Source organism: Aptenodytes forsteri, unplaced genomic scaffold, assembly GCF_000699145.1.
Source record: "Aptenodytes forsteri isolate BGI_AS27 unplaced genomic scaffold, ASM69914v1 Scaffold267, whole genome shotgun sequence".
NCBI classification, from domain to species: domain Eukaryota; kingdom Metazoa; phylum Chordata; class Aves; order Sphenisciformes; family Spheniscidae; genus Aptenodytes; species Aptenodytes forsteri.
Window position 1 is genome coordinate 3140666 of NW_008794173.1, and position 25316 is coordinate 3165981.

At 47.5% G+C, this 25316-nt stretch overlaps 1 protein-coding gene across 1 annotated transcript in view; it reads right to left on the bottom strand.

The window, feature by feature from the left end:
* Window positions 1-25316, bottom strand: part of SRGAP3 (SLIT-ROBO Rho GTPase activating protein 3) — an 84166-nt gene that overhangs the window by 41642 nt on the left and 17208 nt on the right. The window contains exons 3-6 of the mRNA XM_009283720.2: window positions 24168-24360; window positions 19027-19189; window positions 6640-6702; window positions 689-874 (exon numbers count right to left, since the gene is read on the bottom strand). Of these exons, the coding sequence (XP_009281995.2) occupies window positions 689-874; window positions 6640-6702; window positions 19027-19189; window positions 24168-24360 (605 nt within the window). The remainder of the gene's footprint in view (window positions 1-688; window positions 875-6639; window positions 6703-19026; window positions 19190-24167; window positions 24361-25316) is intronic.

Genomic DNA, 25316 nt, shown 5'->3' on the forward strand with positions numbered 1-25316 from the left:
TTTTAAAAAGTTTATTAAAAAAAAAAAAAAAAAAAAAAAAGACATGAAGAAATGGCAGCCCCCCCATAGCAGCATCCCTTGTCTGGATCAGAAAGCATCACTGTGCTGGTCCAGGCACACCGGTGCACTGCTCTCCTCGGCAGCAGGGCAGCCTCTCAGGTCCCAGCCGGGGCACTGTCAAGCCCCCAGCGAGACCCACGGGCCCCAGCCCGAGCAGCTGGTGTACGAGCACCTCCCACCACCCGTCTCTGCCGTGTGCTCTCGGAGCCATCAGCCTCCAAGGCCCCTCCAGCCATCCTTCTCAGCCCACCCTCCAGAGAGCCAGCCTGGAAGATGTCACCGGTGGCCACATGGCTCCCATGCAGGTCCGCCACCCCCTCCAAGGCTGCGCTGCCCAATGTCCCCCGTCCCCATTTCTTGCTGAGCAGTGCCGGCCCGACGTTGGGTCAAATCCTCGCTACCGGCTGGTTTCGGCACTTCTCCACAGCCAAGAAGCAGTAAAGAGACTCATTATGGCCTCCTCAGACCGCCCTCCAGCAAAACACACACACGAGTTGACAGCCTCCCTAACCCCTGCCCAGGGATACAGGAACGGTTGCACGAAAATGGACAGGGCCAGAGCCAAACCCTTCTGCCCACAGGGAGCCCCAGCCCCAGCCTGGCTCCCCTGTCCTTCCCTCTCACCCACCTTCTCCTTCATCTTCTCAATCTTCTTGACGGAGCTCCGCCGCTGAGGCCTGTCCTCGTGCCGCAGCAGGTTCACGCTGATGTCCCCTGACTTGTTGAACTGCTTTTCCTCCTGCTTCTCCGCCTCCTTCAGCTTGCTCTCAGCGCTGATGCTTTCTGCATGATACATGTGGTAGGTCTTCATCACCTGAGGAAACAGAAGTTTGTGAGTCGCGCGCCCCACAACCACAAGAAGCATGAGTGCATGAGAAGATGACAGCCGTGGACAGCATGGAGCAGTCTCAGCTGTGCCAGGGCTGTTTGAGGCCACTATGGCATCATGGAACAAGGTGGGAAGGGAAAGCCTCTAAAATTAACCCCATCACTAGCCCTATTTCGAAATGGCACAGAGCTGGTGTAAGAAGCATTATCCCCGCTCAGTCCCCGTTGCAGGGACAGGCTGAGATGTGCCTCCAGCACACACCTGCGTTCAAAGAGCACTGTGTATCTTCCTACAGGGAAATGAGAAATAACTTCTAGTGCATCGCAGCTGGGATAAAGGTCTCCATGACAAGAGACTGTGAGGAGGCCAAAATGAACCTGAAGTCACTTTTGACCCAACCCCTCTGTTCCTACACTTGAACTTGCTAAGCCAACCCACCAACGTAACCCGTTCTACCATCCTGACAGTAGATCCCATCTTGAAGGTGAAGGAGCTGCAATTTCCAAGCAGAAATGGAGTTTGTCTCCTATCACCACTTAATTGTCCTCTTGCTGCCACCAGTAAGCACAGCCAGTGCCAGGGTGGACTGCAGCAACACCTAGTCCTTTAAATTCAAGATCGCCATCAGTGACTCTGGATAGACCATGCTGATCTACTGCCAGGAAAACTGCTGCAGGCAAAACTTCTACCACAGCCTTTCCTTTCAGATACAAAAGCCCAAAGGGAACATTGTGATCATTTTAATGGAGCTGGCAAGAGGAACACATCTGCTCTTCTCTCTTTATGCCTTTAGTCACATTGTCCCCTTTTATCATCTCCCTTCAGGATTTGAATATTTTATTTCACATTGCCTTGACAAGGCTCGAGATGCCTGACTTCTTGCTGAAGATCAGTCTCAAGCAAAGTGCCTGGACACCGCCGGCAATGGCACCGGGACAGGCTCGCCTTGAGGCCCATGAGTTAAAAAGGAGCAGGAACCCACAAAAGCAGAGTAACTTTGCACAAGCCTTAATGAAGAAAATACAGTTTTCTTCAGCTGTGGTTGTCAGCAGGAACCGAGGAGTGTTTAACTTGGATGAGGTTAGGCTGAAACATATGATCTCTCCTCTTGCCAAGCACAAACGTCAGCTGCAAACGAGCTCCAAATGCCGCATCGAAGCCTGCACAAATGTGCCATCGCTGGGAGTTACAATTTTAGGCAACTGCAAGGAATAGTAAGCAAAGGCTTGTGCCTTGTTTCTGAGCTGCTTTATTTCAAAATCCTGCAAATTCTAACACAGATTCGAGCCACGTATTTCAAACTGCAGTTTCTGCATTGAACGTCAGAGGACACACACGAAACAGACAATTTCTGGGTTTTTCCTAAGGAGAAAGACTAGAGGGCTTCGCTGAGCCCTCCTCATCTTCGCTGTCTCCATCTTTTTGGGAAAAACTAATAGGAAAGTGAAAAAGAAAAGTCCTGCACTTCAGCGCAGTCCGGCAGTAATGAGAGAGGTTTCCCCAGCACCCAGAGAGGCCATAACGCAATGCAACAGAAAAGCCCAACAAATAAACAGTGGTCCAAATTGTGTGATTTTTGTGAAAAAGAGAAGGTTATGAGAAGGTTACCTAACCAGAAAAACTTCAGCACAATTCATCGGTTGTCTCCGTTCACCCACAGCTACGCTGCTCTGCCGCAGGCCTGGGGACACGCTGCTGTAGCCCATTGGCTCCAACGGCCCCCACGGCCGCAGGGGAACGTCGGCAGCCGGAGCGCAAGGCAGGACTCCACCGCTCAGAGTGCTGCAAGGGGGGTCCGAGCCCCCCTGCTGTCCGGTACCTTTGCACAGGCTCTTACCGACTTATTTGCTAATGACCAGAGAAACTTTCCCTAATGAAGGCCCTTTTTCCTCCTCCATAATTTATCCCTGCTTGAACCTGAAAAGGTAACATGGGAACCAGGTTTAAAACTTCTCTAAAAGTCTCTTTAACAAAGTGCAAAGGACCTAACCTGATCATGTTAAAATATTTTCCCCAGACTTCGGCATCCACGTTGCTGAAACAGATGCCTTAAACAGCTCACTCTGTCGACTGTGTTCCTCATCAGCTGCCATGCAGCACAGCTCGCACTTGAAAATTTGGGGGATATTTCTGTTTGTTTTAATATCTGCCTTAATTTTGAATGGGGACTACCTGCACTGCAGCAATCAGCCCTTTGATCCGCAATTCCCTTGTGCCTTCTCGGCACTTGCAATCAAGTCACGCTGTCCCTGTCTTACACTATTGTGTCATAAAGAAAAACTGCCACAGCTGCGTCCCTGGGATCTTTTCTGCAAATAAGTTAATTAGCTGGAGTGGAAGAAGAAAAATATGTTCCAATGTTCGTTAGTTATTTAACAACACAAGTTGTGTTTTCCAATATTAATAACATGTTCTGGATAAAGGCCATTGCCAAAATACCGGCCATAAATGGCACTGTTTGCTATCTTCAACTAGAAGTGCTTTATATTTGTAAACAGCTCATCATTAAGGTTCTGACCCTGCAGAGGAGCCAGATCAGAAACCGGGCGACCCGTGTTAAGCACAGGCTCAGGCCCTCCCGAAGTTGAGGAGACCAAACACAAGCCCAGTGCACAGGGTGAAGCAGAGGCGCGCATGGCCACGGGTGAAAGCCTGCCGAAGAGGCCAGCCCCCTCCTCTTTGGATGGAGCCTACGGTACAACCTAAGGGACGCCCATGGCGTAAGGTCTGAGAAAGGGACAAGTCCATCAGACTGATGGACGCTGACCTCCATCTCCCTGGTCTTTTATGGGAGCATGAAAGCAAACACGACCTTTTCAGAGGAGACTTCTATGGCGTGATACAGAGCAACGTATCAACGCATTTCTACCGTGTGATACAGTCAACGATTTCTACAGCATGACACTCGCAAGAAAACACCTGCTAACCACGGAAGCATGGCCTCTCCCATTGCAGCGCTCCCGATGGAAAGGGAAAATTTCCTCCAGCCAATTCATGTCCTGCTACACAGGGAATTATGACTATTGTTGTTATTTTTAACCTGGGTAATGTATCTGTAGATATTATTCTAATTAATACAATTCATTTCACAGTTATTAATCCTCTTCTATAATACCTCGCGACAAAGAATCGCAGCGGTTCACATCACAGTACTTCTGTGCACTTCAACGGGCTGCCTTCAGCTATAGCCGTGTCCCTGCATTATGGCAAACAAAGCCCATACATCAAATAGCCCGTTGTTAGTGCCATACACCAAATCACACATCATTGCCGGAGCCTACAGAAAACACTACCAGAACGGTGCTCTGGGGTTACTGTTTTTCTTACCCTAATTTTGGCTTGAATTCTTCAGATAGGAATGCATACAATACAGAAAGGGACCTGTGAGCAGAGGAACAAAGAACCTCCAACCTTTATGGACTCCAACTTGATATCTGTCTGCTGGAGTCTGTAAGCAGGAATCAAAAGAATGAAGCTGGCTTTAATTCACAGCTAAATTATTTCTGTGCAAAACTGGTCACAAGCAACTCTTACTTCAGAATGAAAGTCATCTACTTCCTTTTTAATCAAAATCAGCGTGGGTTTTGGGTTTAGTTCTTTCCACACAGAAAGTCCACAGGGTGACTTGCATCAGAACAGCAACAAGGCTGAATTAAAATCAATTCAGTTATTTTGGCTTAAGTTTGAGACAGTGAATGCCTGAGAAGCCTGTAAAAAAATTATATAGTTTCCACACAGTGGACAGAATCCCCCTCTGAAAGGCTTAAAAAGCAGCCTAGCCAGGGCACAGATGTACTATGGATACAAGGCTTGGCCATAGGCAAGATAACGACTTCCTTGCATTGACAGCAGACAGATGACATTTTACAAGAAGCAGCTTGGTGTCCTTTGAGACAGGGGTCCTTATTCTGTATCTGATTTTGTCAGCAGCCACGGTTCTTGAATGTGCTGCTCTTGGGTACCCAACATGTTGCAATGAACACATCAACTCCAGGTCAGTCCCGAAGATGTCCCAGAGCAACGCCAGCACACTGGATCAACCTGCAAGCCAAGTATGCAATTAAGCCTGTTTTACCTGACGTCTCAGCGACAGAAAACTACTGACTGGAGGGGAGCTGGTTTGCACTGAACAGATTTAAGATGATCTTGTTTGCCAGACAGGGCCTGCTTTTTCTTCATGTTTCATCATCGTTTCTGAAATAAGCGTGTCTCTTCCCTGCTCCTTCCCAGCCAGATGACACAGTTTGTTATCTTAGCAGCAAGGTCAGTTCAAAGAAAACACAAAGCTCTTCCAGCCATTCCAGTCTGCTTCACCATTCAAACACATTCTGCTCAGCATGTGGGAGCAAAGCAATGAATGGGGGGAAATCTCAGTTCCAGTGAAGACGAGTTTTGCCACAGACTCAGCGGGAACAAAATTACTCTATGCTCTTCCTTGGCCAACTGCACGCACTTCAGACCTCAGCACACTTCTGATCCTCAAACTGACCTAACCATGTCCCTCAGGTGATGCTCCTGTCCCGTGTTTGGGTTCTGAGTACACTGGTCCGCAGGTATTAAGGTTATCCCAGCCCTTGTTAATCTTTCCTTGTTTTGCATCTGTCATGCTGCCTTTGTAATTAATCTTAATTAGTCACCATAACAGCTTGTGACATTCAACCATCAACAACGCACTCCCAAATCTCACACAGGCTTTTTAATCCAACCTGGCTGTCCACCCACACTGCAGGTTTCACAAAAACTGAATTCTTCAACAACCAATGCAGAAACAAACCTGTTAAGAGAAGATTTATGGCAGAAATTTCAAATAATATCATTCATGCTGTGTTGTTTAGGTCTATTTTTCAAAAAGATGGAATAAAATGATTGCTTAAGAATAAACCTACTGCAGTGTTATTTATGTATCAGTAACAGATACAACCAAAGAAAGCAAATGTGTCATCTCAATTTTCCAACACAAGACAGACTTTATATTGCTTTGTTGATCCTAAACCACAAATAAAATAAAAAAACCAATTGCTACAGGGCGAGAGACAGAAGTAACACAAAGACTTTTACTGCTCTACTATGAAAACCTGCTTGAAGAGCAATGTCCTGAATAACAGCGTACAATTTCACCCGGAGGCACAGAGACAGCTCCCCAACCAAAGTGCTCCTTGGAGCAGGGAGATGAAGCTGAGTACACACACGAGCTAAAAGTTTTATGCATTCCTCAGCAGAAGGTCATGTTCAGTCGTCATCCACAGGCCACCAGACTCACATGAGCAGGTCAGGTTTCAGCCACAAATTGGCACTGCCAACTCAAAGCATGGCTTCTGAGCCATTAGCACCTGGTAGAAATCACCGAGTGAAAACTGAAAGGGGCCTAAAGGCAACACAGTGCAGAAGGCCCGGCAGGTGAGACCATTACGGACACCAGGCATCGCACCGGATCATGCCCAAAACATCTCCATTTATGCTTAAATGAAACAGTTAGACGGCACGATCTGCTGCCTGATGCGGCCACAGAAGCCCTTCACGGTAGGACTGCTGGGAAATCCTCCTCTGCTGCTGTCAAAACCAGTGAAGAGTGAAACGTTTCTAACACGTGCAAGAGGAACGAACGGGCTGTACCACAGGATGGCAGGAGAGAGAGTGAGCCTCCTCAAGTCACCGAAACGTTGAACAGACATTTTGTTCTAACAAATGACATTGCCTACTTTCCCCTCGCTGCACAGGCTAGACATGGGTAGGATCAGCTCATTACTCACCGTGTAAAGCTCGTTGGTGACTTTCAGGAGTTCTTCATGCATCTGTAAGCCAATCTCCTTACTCTGGAAGACAAAATGAAGAAGAGTTGAGACTGTTATGCTCACAATAAGCATTTCTGAAAGGAAAATACATTTTGGAGGGAAGAGTAAAACTGCGTGACTTCCAAATGCTCCATGCATATGCATCTTAATCCTTTCTCCAAGCCACATGCACAAGAGCGGTCTGCACACGCCATGAACAGTACTGTGATAGCACTACCCCACCAGAAGCACGTCCTCAGCTGTGGTCAGCAGCAGAAGCGCGTTGCCCTCAAGGCCCTGCACAGGTCGAGTGCCAGCAGCAGCACACAGACGCTCAGCCCTCGCTCCAAACACTCCCAGCACGCCAAGGCTCCAGAGGACCTCACGCCACTCGAAGGGCATCACACTCTGGAGATAGACAGGAGGTCTGGAAAGGGGGAATGGGATCCCTACAAATAACCAGTTCAAACTCAGGAAGGAGAAATGAGGTGACGGGTTTTTTCCCCGACTAGCTGGTCAAAGGTATGTAGAAGGTCTCCAGTGGTGCCAGCGTACTCCTGCGGGACACCGTGGCACCAGCAGAAGGAACAGTCTGGAGACGCTGGCAAGCTGGTAGGACAGGGAAGCAGTGAGTTGTTCTCCTCTTTTCTTAAACCAAGTGAGAAACCCAATCCTGACAAAGCCAGAAGTACTTGTTCCAAGCCCTTCCACCTCTGTGCCCAAGCGGATCCTGATAATCCCCAGCAAAGGCTTTCACATCCATCCCACAGAGAACAAAACCACAGCAACCTATTTATGCTGCCGCTATCTAGCTGCATTTTTTCACATTGCTGTCATGCTTGTAGGGTTTTTCTTTCCTCCTCTCAGCTGACAACGGAGTGGGCGGACCCTGGCAGCACAACTGGCTTCGCGTAATGCCCGTCTTAAATACCTTCTGCCCCCTCGGAGATCTGCCCTCTCCTGGCTCCCCTGCCAAACATGAGACTTGCCGTTCTTTGCTCTGCAGTAGAGTTAACAAAACCATATACATTTTAATTCTATATATTATTTTAAAAAATGAAACAGTCCTGCCGCATGAGAAATGCCCCAGGGCCCTTATTTACACCACTTCAGAAATCCTGTCTGATATTCTTCCTGCTCCGGGAGCTGAAAAGACATCATCAACAGGGCTGCCAATCCACATCTGGGCTCCGTTTTTTCCATTTCTAAACATTAAAACCAAAATACAGATGGCTTCCTCTTCCAGTCTGCCTGTGACAGTGAAGTTTAAAAGTAAACTAGTATTTTGATTTCCTTTAATTTTCTACAAATCCTTAACAAAATAAAATGCGTGATTATAAACATGAACACATACAGTACGGCAAATCCTCACACTATTTCAGAATTGCTGCATTTTCATTTGAGGTCGATGATTGTCCCTGGGTCACCCAACCTGGGTTCCAGAGACCATGATGAGGAACATCACACAATTTAATTTATTTATCCTGCAAACACACAGGGATGAATCTAGAATTATAGACAATATTGCTTTGCCCTTCCACTGGCAGTATTTGTCTCCAGCCCAGCCAACTCACTGTGTGGATCTAACACGTAATGCCCTCCCCCACTTTGGGGACTTGTTTCACATTAAGACTGGCAGAGTGCACAAAAGCTGGGCCTGCTCCGTAGCCAGAAGTGTTTTATAGCTTGACTTTGACTATTTTTCAACAAAACCTGCATCACTGGATGTGGGTAAGTGGCTGTTGCATTCTCCGCACTGAGCTGGCTCTGTGTTAGTGCTAAACTAGCTCCCCTGTAAAATTATACAATAAACACTTGTGGGTACACGAATTGCTTAGATTTGCATTCTCCAATCATACAGCATCACCTGTCAATCTATCTCGATTTGATAGATTTATTAGAGACACCTGCCACTGGATTTGCAATTTCCAATCAACTTTGATATTTCAGAACGCAGATTATCAGGGCTTCCTAGCACGAGTATTTCAAGGTTTTAGGTTCACCTTGACCGTGACCCACCCTCCCCATTTTGTCTTCAGTAGCTCATTTTCACTATTCTGACCTGAGTGAACCAAAGTCTCCCTCAAAAAGGACATTTTATTACGAAATAGCTACACCACAGTTATATAATAAAGTTTCCAATTTCACAACCGCAACAGCCAAAGTTCAGCATGCTTACGAGAAATCTCACTGCGAGTGTAAAAACTCATGGCATCTTCCTCCCTCCACCCCCTGGTCTGTTGAAATCCTATTATCAGTTTGTATTTTCACTTTTCTTGCCAAGCAGGAGGAAGCAGATCCAGTCGCTCACCTCCTACAGCATGAACATGGCATTTCACGGGAGAGGCCACAACTTGGGGAGCTGCTGAACATCTACGCTCGGCTGCAGATCAGGTCAACTCCTACTCAGAAATCCAGCAGTTGGATGCTACTGCAGATGTGCATGCACTGCTTTCCTGCCTCCCTTGTAATTACACCCCACATCTCTGTAGAATCTTCTTGGCTAGGAAGCATTTATTATAGCTTGAAGATGTGTTTAAACTAAGTATAGACACCCCCCTCTCCCCGCCAAAAAAAACCCAAACCAAAAAACCCGAGCAGTTTCTTTCAGATTTCCTCAAATAACTCCATGCATTTTTGTGCACACAGTCAGGGAAAACATCCCATCAGCTTCTTGGCTGGGTTGCTAAAGAAGCCCACGACACAGAGAGGTCTTCTAATTAAAGCTAACTGGACAACCTACATACTTGAAAAGTTTAACCTTAGATTATTAAAAGTTAGAATTGAATGCAAAGAGTGAAGCAAGGAATCTAAAGAGTAAAAGCACTCTGCATTCAGTGAATATCCAGTAATTATAGTTTATCTGTGAATTAGTGTCAGGGTATTTGGAAGAGTCCCATCTTCAGAAGCGTGACTGATGCACGCTGCTCCCATTCTTATGTGCACGAGGTGCCAAGAAGATGCCAATTACCGGAAGGTGCTAAGTACCCCCAGCCATCTGGAAACCTCGTCTGCTGGAAACCCCAGTCCCTCCCCTCCCCGCGACACTGGCAGTCACTAGCTGGTCTCGAAAATCTCACTGTGGCTTGCTAATAAGCAACAGAGCTATTAAAAGCGTGCATCCCTCCCAGATAAAAGGGAACATCCAGAATATGAGTTATTTAAGTCAGGGTCTACAAATGGGGGTCTTGCACCCAGAGGCCCCAAGCCTGCAGGAGTTCAACGTCGCACATAACCCCTGCAGCTGACCCTGCTGTCATGAGTCAAAGCCCGGGCCCTGAACTGAGCCTTTCCCAAAGCAAATGGAGGAAGATCAGCTTGTGGTAGGAGCAATGGTCCAAAGTCAGCTGCAGCTCTTGCCTCTGCCCTAGATTTTCCGTGTGGTGGAGGGGAAGTCCACAAAGCCGTAATTTTCAAACCTAATTTTAGACTCCTAAATAGAGCAACAAAAAATGGCTCAGTTGTCAGCAGCGTGTCGTTCCCATGAGTCCCACTGACACAGGGGGACCACAGGTGGGTACTACATTTAAAGACCCATTTTCTTATAGACACTATACACCAAACACCCCGCATCCTGTTGCTGGAGATCAAAGTGGTCTCCGGCATCGCCAAAAGTCTCCTGGCATCCAAGAGGGCAGCGTCCAACCTCATGATGCTGGAGCCTCTTCCAAACGCAGGCAGGCGAGAAGCTGAAGGAATCGCCTCTCCTCCGAGTTTGCTGCCTCCCTTTTTTATAACAGAAAAATTACACTTGTGTGTTTATGAGAGAACGCCAAAAGGTCATTCCAATTCCCTGGCACCATCTGCAAAACCCAAACTCCAATTTAGCCACTTGTTTTATGCCTTCCATTCTTGCTAAAAAACACAGTTACTTGCTGGGATAGCAATGGCTTCAGTTTAGCAGGTTTATTAAAATTCCTACCGCTTGCAGACAAAGTAAGGGGAAGAAACAACACGGACTACTGGCAACGAAGAATGCTTATTTTAAAGACAAAGAAAAGAACTCCCTTCCAGACAGACACCACTTCTTCATTAAATATCCATCCAGGGCACTGCAGTATGGGGTATAATTAAATTCACTGTCACAGAACTTAATTAAATCTCACACTGGGGAATAACGCAGCACGGTTATTTCGGACACTGCAATGCTCTGTCTCAAACATACAATTTCCTGTATTCCGTACATGTAAGAAGCGGCAAACTTCCTTCCTTCTGCCACAGCAGGAGGTAAAAGGGGAAACAACACCTGCCTGGCCGAGGGGGCCAGCGGTGCGTCCCTCACCCAGGCTTTGCCTCTGCCAGGAGGACACGCTGTGAGATTTCACGGTGATGGAGACTCACTCTGACAACAGATCAAGTCAGATCTCTGCAGTGACATATCTTAGCATCCCCATTTATTGCCTGCCTATTAGCAACATTAACACACTTGCCTTGATAATCTCCTCCTGTGCCAGGAAGGTGACTCACAGCGGAAGCTCCAGGGAAATTTACCCAATTGAGTTTTCTTCCTCTACTTCCCTCATTAGCAGGGCTTGCCCGTCCGCCGGAGCAGGCAGGGAGGCTGGCTGTTCATTTCAATTGCACAGGCTAAGCTGCAGGCTGGGGATGCTCAGGCGCTGGTCCCCCGTGCCGCCTGCGGAGCTCCCCGACCTACCTGCAGGTCCCCACTGCAGCACCGCTTTGCAGGAGCTCCGTGATACCCTTAGGTATCTGCGCAGCTCCGCAGTACTCGCTGACAAGACACCGTTCCTCAACGCAAGTGATCAGCACTCCATCTCCAGGTCCTACATTTCCCAGGAAAGCTTCTGCTGGGAAAGAGGAGACAATAGCACAGAGGCCACACGCTCCCTGCGTTTTGCATTTGCAAGCTCACCTTATCACATCTACCTCAATGTCAGCATCAAGGGCTGGCAGCGAGCAGGGGAAATCCCTCAAACCCCAGCCCACCTCCAGAGCAGTTCTGGTAGCAGCCGTGCTGAAGAACCAGGAAGAGCTGGAGAGTCAAACCCAATTTCCACTCTTGAGCTCCTGCAGCTCTGTACCCCCCACCCAAACCACCCGCCTTTCAAGCCATGTGTGACACCAGGGGAGACTGCGAGGAGGAGCTGCAGGCTGAGCCACCACCGAAAAGAAGCCACCCAGAGCCGCTCTGAACTGCATTCAGCCCCTGGGCTTTTCAAAGCAGTCTCAGCTCAGAAAGCCTCCTCTGGCTTGGTCTGCCACTCCCGGCACTTGTGAATGTTTTTCTGATGGAAAACATCTTAGGCATCAACTGAGAGACCCAGCATGCCGAGGTAAACAAAATGAGAGAAACAGCAAAGGTTTTCATGGCCTTCACCAGCCCCAGTCTGGCATCTGCAATGTCACGCCTGCAGCTGAGCTACCCGTGTGTGCTGCAAAGAACCAGGACAGCCAAAACTCACCCCATCCCACGGCAGGCACTAGCACAGACCAGAGGGCACTTCAAACGTGCCCATCTCTCCACAGCAGTTCAGAGAACCAACTCAGATACACGACAGAAGTCTGAAGGTGAAGAAGATGCACCCCATCTTTCATGTCTTCTACCAAGAGATTCAAAGTAGGAGACACGAGGATTTCTTGGCCCATTTTTAACCATGCTGACCATGCACCCCAAAGGCACCCGCAACTATCTAACCAGCAACACCATGGCACTTCTGTGGCCAACATCTGTGTTTTTCTTTCAGCTTGAATACACAGCTCCTGGTCTCCAGATGACATGGTGCCCGACTCGAAAAATCTCTCTGCAGAAATTTATTACCCTGCTTTGGAGAACAGTAGTTTCTGTGCAACAAGAAGCCATACTCACTAGAGGACAGTTGCCCTTCATCACCACAACTACAACCAGCCAGGGCAACAAGTAAATTATATCATTACTGGGATTTTTATAAAGATGCTGAGACATTTAATATCCTCGTGGGCTCCTCCTTCACTCTAACAGCCATCAGCAGTACAGCTCCCAGCCACGGTATCACTAATGAAAGACACTGGTCTTGGGTCTCTAGGCTCCAGCAAACTCCCACTATGAAAATTGCATATATATATATATATATATATATAGTGGCTTCAGACTAGAGGGTCACAGAAGCAGGGCCAGGTGTCAGGAAAACACCCAATCTACACTGCTATTCCTGCCTTCACATCATCCACACTGATGGGATGCAGTTGGAGCTCTCAATTGTAGCAATATGTTAAATTCTGAATTCTGAAGCATTGCCAGAAGAAAGATGCACAGTTCGTTTAACTGCTGGGATAAAATACAAGGGATGGGGGGGGGGGGGGGGGTTTGAATTATAGCGGGGTAAAATTAAATAGCTTCAGTGTGCAGGGGTTCAGCTGAACAACATGAGTTCAGAGGGCAAGCCAAATCATACCCTCGTGTATTCAGATCACCAAAGCCACAGATTCCTGTATTCCCCATCTGGCAAGGGCAGAAAAGGAAGGGGAAGAAAGAAAACAAATCACTGAATGGGAACAACCACCCGTTTCATAACAAAAGAACTATCAAAGTCCAAATCCAGATTTGACTCACATTTTGTAAATGGTTCCCGCCTTTACAAATATCAATTACAAGCATCTCCGCGCCCTGCCTTGAGACCACCTTTAGATGAATCCCATAGTTCAGTACATTTTCTCTGCAGGTATTCAAGAAGGAGACAAGTTTCCACAGTTATAATTGGGACTCCTTTGGATGCAATTCAAAAATACCTGAAAGGCCAGCAAAAGGGCTGTGGATTGCTTGACTGACATCTATCACTGTGCTTAAATACAAGCGATGCCAAGACCGTCTACAGACTCTCCTGCAGACAGGCAGGTTTCTTCTCTTCAGAGTTCTCCAAGTCTCCGTTCCTGAATCCGCGCTACCCATGACAATCCTGGGGGACATGGCACCGTGACAGAGCAAAGCAACCCCTGTCAGCTCCCGTCCCTAGAGGATGCCTTCTGTGCCCCGACCCAGGGGACAGGTCTTGCCAGCCAGACCCCTCGTGTTACCCATCGTGTTGGGCTTGCAGTCCTTCACCCTCGCACCGCAAACCCATTGCTGCTGCCTGACCCCACCCCAACCGAGCGTGCCTCGTTAAGTATTGATGCAAGTGTCACAACACAGAGAGACTCTGTCACTTGATGCCACCACGCACAGTGGCAGTGTTGGGAGGGAAGGAGCGGAAAGAAAAACAACAGGATTCGAGATGTGGGCATGCCACAGATCCATGGATTTGCAGGGGATTAACGATGTTTTCTGCTCTGTTCCCAGCAATTCCTAACTTTTTATTATTTCCTTTTTGACGGCTAGCGAGCGCTGAGCCGGCGTGCTCAGAACCTGATGCTTTAACTCCACGTCTCATCCCAAATTTAGTGCAGAGCCCAGCCTTATGCATCCAAGTTGGAAAGTTGCTTTTCCTTATGTGCATCACTTAGCATTTGTCTACATATGATTTTATGTACCACGTTATTACTAAATTACTTAGTAGCACACACAGGCACACAAATACACTCAATATGCACATACATATATGTATGTGTGCATTAAGGGCACTGTTGCATATATTTTAGACAAACACACACTTATTTAAAAGTTGTTGCTTCTGTATTTAATTCCTCTATCTGCCAATTTCTGGAATTCAGTCCCCATCTCTGTTTTGTATTTTTATTATAAGCTTTACCCATTTCCTTTTCTTGGCTTTGCAGGGGTTTTTTTTCTAACTGTGACTTAGGGCCTAGAGTTTCATTTTTTATTTTCAATAGTGGTTTTTTTCAACTTATTCTAGTTTTCTGTTCTCCTGGGATTCCAAACTACTTCTGCGTATCAGAACCACCTTACTAACAACTTTTCCCCTCCCCTCTAAAAATATAAATACTTTGGGTAAATAACGTTTCATAAGTAACTTACAGTATTTCCCTAAAAACAGCGTTTCTCCTTTTTGGGTATGCTGAACCAAACAATCGGCTCAGACACTGGATATATATTGCCTGCAGCGCCTATGGACAACCAAAGCAGATCCACTGATTTCAGTGATGTACATTTGTTTACCAACATAACATCTGGCTTTATAAATTCTCTTTGATTCTGTATTAAAATTTTCAGGGAGAAGGAGTTTAAAATCCCGGCTGCAGAAAATCTCCCATTTTCCACCCCACCAAACCTCATCAAAACCCCAAACGCTATCATCGCTGTCCCGAGAAGCTAGCCCCTGCTGAGTCCCCTGCGGATTTCTGCACCTCGCAGTTCAACTCAACTCCCTGAGGGCCACAGTCTGCTTTTCCCCATTTCACGATGCTCGGTGATATTAAAATAAGCGGACAACGAGAAGAAGGGTAGCATCTCCCCCGACAGGACCTCCTCTGCACTTTCAAAGCTAACAAAGTTGCCACTAATTAAGCCAAAAAGGAAGTGATCCACAAGCAGAAGATGGCAAATTCCCCGACCCAAGAGACAGCAGCCTTAGCTGAGCCACCAACCCGCAGCTCACCCTGCAGCCATGAGACATGAGCTCCTCGGCTCTGGAGAGAGCACGGCTTCCCCTGGGAGCAGAACAAGGAGCCTCAAGGTACCGCTGCAATTCACAGGAGCAACTGCGGCTCACCAACACCCTGCAAAGCTGTCCTGTCACCAAACACAGCCACAGCAGGGACCCCAGCTTGGAGCACAGCCTGCAAAAACAGGTTTGCCAATGATTCAAGAAATGTAATCTAGCTTCTCCTCTATCTTTGATAATCAACTTATACCTCCTGTAAGCCCTGCTGCTGAGGCCAGTGCAGCCATCACTGACCACAGCTGAGGTGAGGTCAGACCTGGAGTTGGCTCAGTTAAACGTCTCCGACTCAAACAGTAAAAACTCAACCCCCTCTAGCTCCTGCTTTCCCTCTCTCTTGGATTTGGGTAAGCCAAAAGGCCCCCTGGCCGGCCATGGTGAGAGGCGTGTCTGAGCGATGCACGGCTGAACACCAGGGACCGTATGCTGCTGGTCAGCAGGAGGGCAAAACACTTCAGTGATGAACAAAACACAACGCCCCAATTTACTGATGAACGACCCCGCTGCTGCCAAGCATACCCGAGGGGAGAAGCAGCTCAGTACCCAGCATCTTTCTTGGCAGATTACCACCGCACTGATCAATTGCTTCTCAATTATGTGCATCCTCATACTCCAGACAGTAGGTCCCAGCTTCTTTGCTGAGATTGTTTACATTTACATAATGAAAGCACAAAACACAAAACCTTCCAGTTCCTCCGTGTACCCGCAGCATGTCACAACCAATTAATAAATTCTAGATGGGAGGAATTAAAAGTGACATCTCTGGAAAAAAATGTTACCCTAATTTACCATCAAAGAGCAATCTACAACAAAACCGAACAGCTGAACCACAACTGCAGACGCCTTTAACCCTTCTGGAGCCGGCTTATTTGCCCAACGGTCCTGTATGGTACAGCGTCCCCAGGAAGAGTGCTTCAAGCACTTTACTCATCATACTCAAAACCAGACCGGATAAAATAGTAAAAGATACCTCCTCTGAGCAATCTCGTACCAGCTGCAAGGCTGGACTGATCTCCTAAAAAGCCTTTTATCAGGATGCTCATATTCCCACCCATGTGCCTCAGGCTTCTCACCAAACACTGCTGCAAAACGGGAAGTGCAGCCCCAGAACCCCTTTTGGGCACAGTGTGCAATAGGGTAAGAAAAATAAATAACCTGAATATCCCCAAAAGTGTCAGCCTCCCTATCCACATTAAGGGCAAACGATGACACAGAATAAGCCTTTTCCATGATTTAGCTGAGCGCTATTTCCAGGGACACATGAGTCCTGCTACAATTTAAACCTCAAGGGACAAATGCAAGTGAAATCACAAATCCCCACAACTCTATTGTAAAGCCTCCTTTTGATTAAAAGCAGGTGCTGGCTTTGGCAGGCTGCAGATGCAGTCAGTGCTACTTCACCTCTCCTGGCAGAAGATGAAGGAGGCAGAAACAAGGAGCAACAATTTCTATAGAATATAAGCGCTGTGTAAGTTAAAATTTAAATTCAAAAAAAAGGAGGGAGGGAGAGACAGAGGAAAAAGCAAACACAAAGAAATAATTCTGCTGAATGGATGAAATACTTATCGTCTTGTCCTGGCTGAGGATTGACTTACTACAAGAAAAACACTTCAAACACTCCATTTATGCCCTTGTTTGAATGTTGACTGGATTTGTCCTGTGGTTCAAAATGAGATATACCATTCACAGACCTAGGATAGTCTTAATATACATCTCAAAACTGGGTTCAAAGTAAAATGCAAATGGGAGGGAGATTTTTGAGACTGACTTAGAACTGAACTAACCGAAATATCCCAAATCTGTCCAATTTCTGGAGGCCAGAAGGACAGGAAAAGGGATGATGTCCTGTATCAGATCAGCAAAGCCAAACCTGACCTTGCAGTTTAATTTCTAGGTCAGATCTATAAACTAGAGGAAACTGGAAATGAAAATACCACATTAAATTTACTCTCCAGCTAGGCTAAAGATAACCACTGATTTGAGAGCCCTTCTCCTGTTTGGAGAGGCAAGCATCCCAACAGGCTCACGCTGCTCGCCAACTGCAGTTTTCAACAGGGGTAGCTGGAGAACAAGCGATAAAAATTAAGAAAAACACAAGAGCCATAAAAGCAGGTGAAAGGTCCACCTAGCCCGGCACAGTGTCCCTGAGCGCGGCCATTAGCAAATGCCCAGAAGTGAGGTGGAGGAAGAGGGCCAGTGATGCCACTGAGCACATTCACGATGTGACAAGCTGCAGGGCTGCGATTCCCGAGCCCGAAGCTGCGCCGGGCCGGGCAGCTGCTGATAGGGAACACTCCTTCACGTCTGTCCGACTGCCTGAGGACTCCGGTTACATGTCTGACTTTCAAAAACATGGTATTAGTCAACATACATGTAGCATTGCCCATAATACTGCAAATGTCATATAATATATATAGTATTAATGATGTTAAAAAGTCTTTCCTTTTCACCTTCTCTTTCTGCCTGGTGCCTGCTAACCGCTGACCGCCCACGTTACGTTAGCAGGCACGACGAGGTCCTCGTTCCTGCTCACTTCCTACAAACTGCCCGTGACTTTTCATGCTCTTACCACATTACGCACTCCCCCCTCATTTTCAACTGAAGAGTCCTGGTCCACCTGACTGCAAGATTCCTGCAAGTCTTTGATGCTCATTTTTAATTTGGTTATCATTAATAATTCTGTATCATCAGCAGACTTTGTCATTTTACTATTCATCCTTTTCTCCAAATAATTTATTAGGAACTCCACTGAAATTCGCCTTCCCTTTGTTCCCTGTCTTTCAACCAGTCATTAATCCAGAAAACAACCACTCCTTATTCTTTAACAGCTTCTTTTCTTTAAGAACTTCAGTGAGGGACCTTTTCCAAAGCCTTTAAGACACTGAAGGTACTGTGACAACTTACTCACATGATCACTGGCTCCTGGAAATACCTCCACTAGATTTATGAGGCATGACTCTTCTCTTAAGAAAGCCGCACTGACGCCTCTCTTGTATCTGCCTACCTGCCTGTCATTCTGCTCTTTAGCAAAGTTTCACCCAGGAAGTCTGTTTTTAAAGTCGGATTGCTGATCTGCTCTCTGAAGCCCTCCAGGAGTCTTTAAAAAAAAAAAAGTCATCATGTTTTCTACCTTTCATTTCTCTGGCACCAATGCCAGTTTAAGCATCAGGTCACACCTCACTGCTAGTCACTTGACAGTTTTATATCCCAGTTTCTTTAAAATTCTTGGATAAATATTATCTGGAAAGACTTATAAGTGATAGTCCCTTGTACAGATTTGCTCTGCAACATCTAATGACAATTCAGTTGGATAAGGTTCCTCAGGCTGGTAACACCACCACACCCACCCCCCCCCCACCCACCCAAGAAAATCTCTAGAGTCTAAGCTTCCATAACGAGTACCAAGCTAAAGAAGCCAGTTGGCCTTTGGCTGTCACCTCGTAGCCTTTTTGCACCTCACCCACCTATCCCCCTCCACACCCTGTGGCAGGTTTCTTCCTTGTGAATTTGGATAAGTTTTTGTTAATGTCTTTAGCAAGTTGCCTCTGAGAATTTTATTTGGCCTGCCTTACTATGGTTTTACATTTTCACCATCCAGAGTCCAAACTCCTCTCTAGTTTCCTCATTAAGATGTGATGTGTACTTCTTAGAAAGTCTTATTACCTTTCTCTGCTTTTTAAAAATGTCAGCTTTTTTGTACCTCTTTAGACTTTGGGGGGGCCACAGTTGCGTAGAAGTCTACAATAAGCTTCTTTTTCAGGCTAAAATACAAGGATGGATCCTCACTGAACAGAACTCTCCATTGCTGCTTTACCTTTTTAAAGAGCCTGATGACATCCTCACTAATCTGCGACAGCCGGACGATGACATTGTTCATGAAGATGTCATTCAGGGTGGCGTGATCTCTGCTCTCTCGCCGGGTCTGCGTCAGAACCAGGTACCAGCAGTTCACAGGGGAAAGTAGGTGCTGATCTTTCCTAGGGAAATGTAAAAAAAAAAATAAAATAAAAAAAAAATCGAAAAGGTCAAGTGAACAAATCAAAAAGGCATGCAATTTTCAAATGAATGTTGTCAGCATATTAATGTTGCCTTCCTCCACCACATATATCCACTAGAATCCGCCGCACACCCAGAGAAAAGTGTGTGAGCTCCTCTTGGCTGCCTCCCCTCCCCAGAAACCGCTGCAGCATCCAGCCAAGCACCTGACGGCCCCTCAGCGCAGCAGTCGAAGAGCCAGTCCGCCTCTCCGGCACACGGCTGCGAGCACGACGGCCTCCTCCTGCCGGACTGCTCCCGACAGCGCCGTCCCCACCGTCCTGCGGGGAGGACACCCAGCCGCAGCATCTCCTGCTGCTGCCACCCCTCGCCTCCCCCTCCCCAGGGCCACAGTCGCCTGGGGCAGCGGCACAGCTCTGCGATGGAGGCGACCGGCGCGCCACGGACTCTCCACCAAGCTCAGAGCCACGTCCTTTCGGCAGACACCACGGAGTCATCCGTGCAGGTCCGGGTACTGGCCCAGAGCTGCTGCCCCGACCGGGATGGCAGTGCCCGGCAGACACCCCGTGCTCAGACACACGGCTGCCTGCCCACTGGCTGACCACAGCGGCACCTCCTCTTTGGTGCAGGAAAGGTGCTTAAGTATCTCTGCCAACACAGAAGCTCCCAGTCTAAATATTATACATGAGGATTTAAATCAAGCCAAGGAATTCCCATTCTTTGCCCCAAGCTGCTCTCTCCCACAGCTTCATCCTTATTTACCAGCCTCCCACAGCTGCTGGTGGCAGGACAGAAGCTTTCTGTGCAGGGGAGATGGATGCTCTGATGCTGACCCTGGGCACAGCCCTGTGCTTCACTCAGTACACATATATGGATCTTTGTATACAATCTGCCCTACACAGCTTGTTTTTTCTGTCCTACCTTGACTTCTTGGGGCACTGACCCCAAGGTCAGTTAGCAATATTACAGTAACACAGTGCAGATACTCCGGGCAACAGCTCGGAAGGACCCGAAAACATGCAAGTCAGATGGAGACAAGGCAAGAGCTGGTCCCCTGCCCCAGCCGGGCTGGGAACCCATCTATGGCCCAGCTCCTGTTTCCAGGAACATCTTTCAGAGTTTCTTTTAGCTGTTCAAGTGCTTCCCCGCATCAGAGGCACATGAGCACACGTACCAAATCAGACCCCCAACCAGACCCTTCCCAAAATGGGTGCTCTGGAAGATGGTACAAGAGAAGAGACATCCCTGGCAATCCCTTCAACACTTTGCAAGGGAGATAGTTTTGCTTCTTTTTTCCACTTTGTGCTATTAATACCACTGTCACTTCCATTTCAGAAAGAGATCATTTGCCACACAATCTGTTGCACTGCATTTAGTCCACTAAACAGTGCTGGAGAAAATGTTTTGCATCCAACGTTAACACGAAGTATCTGTGCACAACATGAATACATTCATGTATGCTGAATATTTACGACGGTCTTAATCCAACTTGCACTGCAGACAACAAAGAGATTGCCGTGAGCAGCAGCAGGCATCGGGGCAGGTGACCTGAAGAGTCCCCAGGAGCCACGCAGCATCCTCAGAGCAAGCTCGTCCCCACCCGTCGCTGCTGGGCGAGACCCTGCCGAGGGGCATCCCGAGACCCTGACTCACCTGGAAGCTGGGGGGGTCAGAAAAACTCTCTTTTGAGGGAAATTTCAGCAAACATTTCACACTTGAGTAGAGCTTAACTAATTTTGACATGTTCCATCTCAACACTGAGAGAAACCTGCACTGCTTTCCAAGTACTGCTTTTAGTACTGAAGGGGCATCCTGAGACCCTGACTCACCTGGAAGCTGGGGGGGGTCAGAAAAACTCTCTTTTGAGGGAAATTTCAGCAAACATTTCACACTTGAGTAGAGCTTAACTAATTTTGACATGTTCCATCTCAATACTGAGAGAAACCTGCACTGCTTTCCAAGTACTGCTTTTAGTACTGAAGGCAAATTAATCAAAAGTGAATCAAAAATTCCAGAAATTATACAACTGAAACAAAACATTTCACATTGTCCAACTGAGACACTTTGACATAGATCCTCTAAACGAAGCAGCCAAGTGATTTGTTCCAAACGTTTCACCTACACTGTTTTCTCTGGTCAAACCAACGCTTTCCTACAAGACGTGCTGGTCCCAGAGAAATGGGCCCTTTCAGCGGAGACCTCCTCTGCCACCATCCTGCCTGGGCAGGTCTCCCCACGTGCCGACAGCCGTGCCCGATGGACCCACTCAAGCTCCAGAGGCTTCTCCCCTCCCAGCGGGGAGACACCTGCAAGCTGCCCAGGGAGTGCCCGCTGCTTTACCCTCACGGGATCCAGGTCTGCTGCACACCCAGGCTTCGCAGCCTGCACGCACCAATGGTGCTGGCAACGCAGCCATGATGGAGACGGGCTGCAGACCCCCCCTGTGCTCAAACAAGACTGTCCTTCTCAAGAAGTCCTGCAACCAGAAAGCTAGCCCACGCTCACTACAGCTACGCTGTGCAGCCGAAGCCTTCACAGACGTACTCCTCCTCACGCAAGATGTTCTCGTCCATGGTACCAGGGCTGGTGCAGCCCACCTCACCACTGAACCCGTGGAGAGGAAGGCACGGTGACTCCAGAAAATCTCTGCGTGCACATACAGACAAAACAACCACATATAAAAGCATGAATGAGTCTGTCAACCCGGAATCACCGTGAACCATCCAGCAGCAGCATCACGGCAATTACCACTATTAAGGGCCAGGCCACAGCCTGCTGCACATGGCTACACAGGGACAAAGGAAGAGCTGAAGATACCATATTTCTTAAGAGTGTCAAAAGCCTCATCAGAATAATGACATTCATGAGCAAGCTGGGGAAGCAGCGCAGATGAACCTAATAAAGGGCAGGTACAAAGCAATCTGGAAGAAAAATATATTAAGGGAGTCTCTCTCAACACAGAGACAGACAGTGAGGACTCGGCAGACGTGTGCACTGAAATCAAGCTGACCCTATTAACGCTATCAATACCATCACAAACCACCAGGCACTTGTGCCCAGCTGTTTCAGAAAGGTGGAGAATCATTGTCACCTGCAGATACTGCACAACAGCATCCTTCCAAAATTGTAAGCACAATAAGCAGTGGCAGTGCCATAATACTGCTCTCAGCTGATGGGAGAGGCATGTGCGCACACACACGACGAGCCTTCGTGGGCTCCATCTCTGAACAAGAGGACCTTCCCAAGCCCATACTGGCCAATTCCTTCCCCAGGACAGTTATCCCCGACGCATGATACAGCAGTGCCAGCCCAGCACCACACAACTGCCAAGCAACAGTCAGATGCAAAAAGAACAGATAGCATTTGAATGGCAATTCATTTTCAGCAGACTTTTGCATAAGACAACGGTAAAGCCTTGCTCACTAGAGAGACCGAGTAAACAGATTAAATGGGATTTAGTAATATGGAATAAATAGGATTTAGTAATGTAACAGCAGAAATCGCTGCTCTTGCAGCTGAAACAGGAAAAAAAATCACAAGGGGTTAGAAAAAGACTGAAAAGAGCCAGGGGCTAGCAAGGCTAAGTGCATCAGACAGGCAAAACCCTCAGTTTTCTGGGTAAGGAGCTAAACAGTGGCTGCAGTCTTTGGCCATTGAATGACACTAGTTTCATCTTGAGCAAAGGGCATAATCCCAGTTGAGAGACTATTTCATGGACACTGCTGTCAGAAGAAGAGACAGAGACAAATGCTATGGCCAGGGGAGGCAATGGTGGGGACCTTCAGCTGATGTGCTGCATGGGAAGCAGCCAGAATGAGTATCTGCCTCCATGCTGCAGGCGCTGATGCCTGATCCCCAGGACACAGACCCTGCCAGCCACAGCTCAGCGGCACCGCTCACACTGCCCAGCGAGACCCCGCGCCCCGAGAAACCACCGGGGAGAGCCAGTCATGGCAAGGAACACAACGAGCAGCACGGAGGAAAACCCGACAGCTACCAACACTGAACATCGTCCCGTGGAGCCCAGCCTGACAGCCCCGACCAGGCACACTTCAAGTGCACCCGGAGAGCAGGGACCAGCTCCTCCAACAGCGACGGGACAGTGGCGTTCACGGGAGCCGTGAAGTCATGGCCACCAACCAGCCAGTGTAATGGCACAAGCTACGTATCCTCACCACAGAACAGTCACCTCCAGACTCAAATTCTGCCTCAAGTTTGTTTCTTTTTTTATTTTTCGGATCTTTTTTGTTTTAGCCAAGCTTGAGAGTGTGGTTAAACTGAAAAGAGGCTGCTTTTGAAAACTGCACATATTCACGGATTTTACAATTTTCATCATCAGTTTCAGTTTCACACAATTCCAGCATCCAGTTCATACTTCCTATTTCAAAGCTTTGTTTCAAAATATTTCCACTATGGATTTGCCTAGCTTCAACATTGTACGGGTTTGTACACAGAAAACATACATACTTCATTTTAAAAAACTGCAATAAATTAGATTCCAGAAACTGCTTCCAAGTCTGAGCCTGTAAGCAGATCTGTGTGCAATGTGAAGCACTCTGACATCTAAGGATTGGACTACATACAGAAACCAGGGTTTATAAAATGGGCTACTATTATTTGCACAATCAAATCAGTGGCTGAATTCAAGTCTCTTAAAAAAAAAAAATAAAGGGGCTTGACTCCTTCCCCGATTCATATTTTTATTGTACTGCTCAAAGAAGTGCATAGTAAGTCTAATTTGGGCAGCACAGGTCAGTAACGCTGTGGTGAAAGTCTTGGAAGAAATATTTCTAGTTCTTTTTATGAACCCTGCACAGGGATAAGACAGACAAGGTCACCACTGATGCTGTTTAGTTCACTCCGCTTTCGGACTGTGCAGTTACAAACAAACATTTAGTGTTCGAGGCAGTCTCTGGCCCATCATTTTGCACCATTTTGCCCCTGGAAACACCTGCTTACTTGAACTGGTGCTCTCTGGAGCTGCGTATCTTGGAGGAGAATCGTTCAGCCAGTTTCTCCAGGCTCCTGGAGTACTCCAGCTCGATCTCAGCCTTCCTGCGGAAGAACTCCTGCAGGTCCTGCAGCAGTTGCAGACGCGACTCCGACTGCTGCTCCAGACATTTGAACTGCTCGACCAGCTGAGTTCGGATTTCTGCATGCACACAAGAGAGGAGAAGAAAATATGACGTCAGCAACGAACACTGGCCAGGAGGGTTGTCTTCCCTTGTCTCAGAGCAAATAGCATAGGCACTGCTAGAGCAGGCTCCCTCACAAGCGTCAGGTTTAATTCAAGGCTTGCTAAAGCCAACAGATTTTTTTTCCAAGAAAGAGATGAAGAATTTCATTCACCGGTCTCACGTTAAAACCTTGTTCTTTGTCAAAATAAACAACTGCGTCAGTACACACAGACCAACCCGAGAGCTTTTCAACTGCCTTTTTGAAACTAGAAAATGATACTTCAATTTATCTAGTACTACCTGAAATCCTGTATTCTTTGCATGTAAACTAACATACTATTTCTTGATAAATGATCGTTTGAATACTGACATAACGGGTGACAATGACCTGAAGGAAGCTGGCACTGTAAATGCATACTCCTCTCACCCACGTCCCCCCAGCGCTGCCGGGTTAACTGGCAAGTCAAACTTGTCTTTGGCTCAAAGGCTTAAAAAGTCTTTCAGACCCTCCAAACTCCAGCTCATAAAACACCACAGACTTTATCTGTTCCAGGTTTTTTTGCTTTCTCATAAGGACTTTCAGACACTGTGACAGATACACTACTACCCCCCGAAACCTTTACCGAAGAGGGGCTCTGCGATGCCCAGGGGCTGCCTGTGCAGAAGAGGGGACGGGAGCCTTGGGCAGCCTGCATCTCTGCCGCAGCATCGCCAGGGTGCCTGCTGTGTCCTACAACGAACAAGCATCCCACAAGCAGACAGACAGACCTGTTCTCCAGTGCTGACCCTTATCTAGCACTGCCCGTAACCGATAACCTCAGGCACATTGAATTCTGTTCAGCATATTCAAACTACTGGAAGACTGTTCTAATGTTTCTCTTTATGTCAGAGTTGTATTTTTTGCCTTGACCAGCCTCATTTTGAGGACACT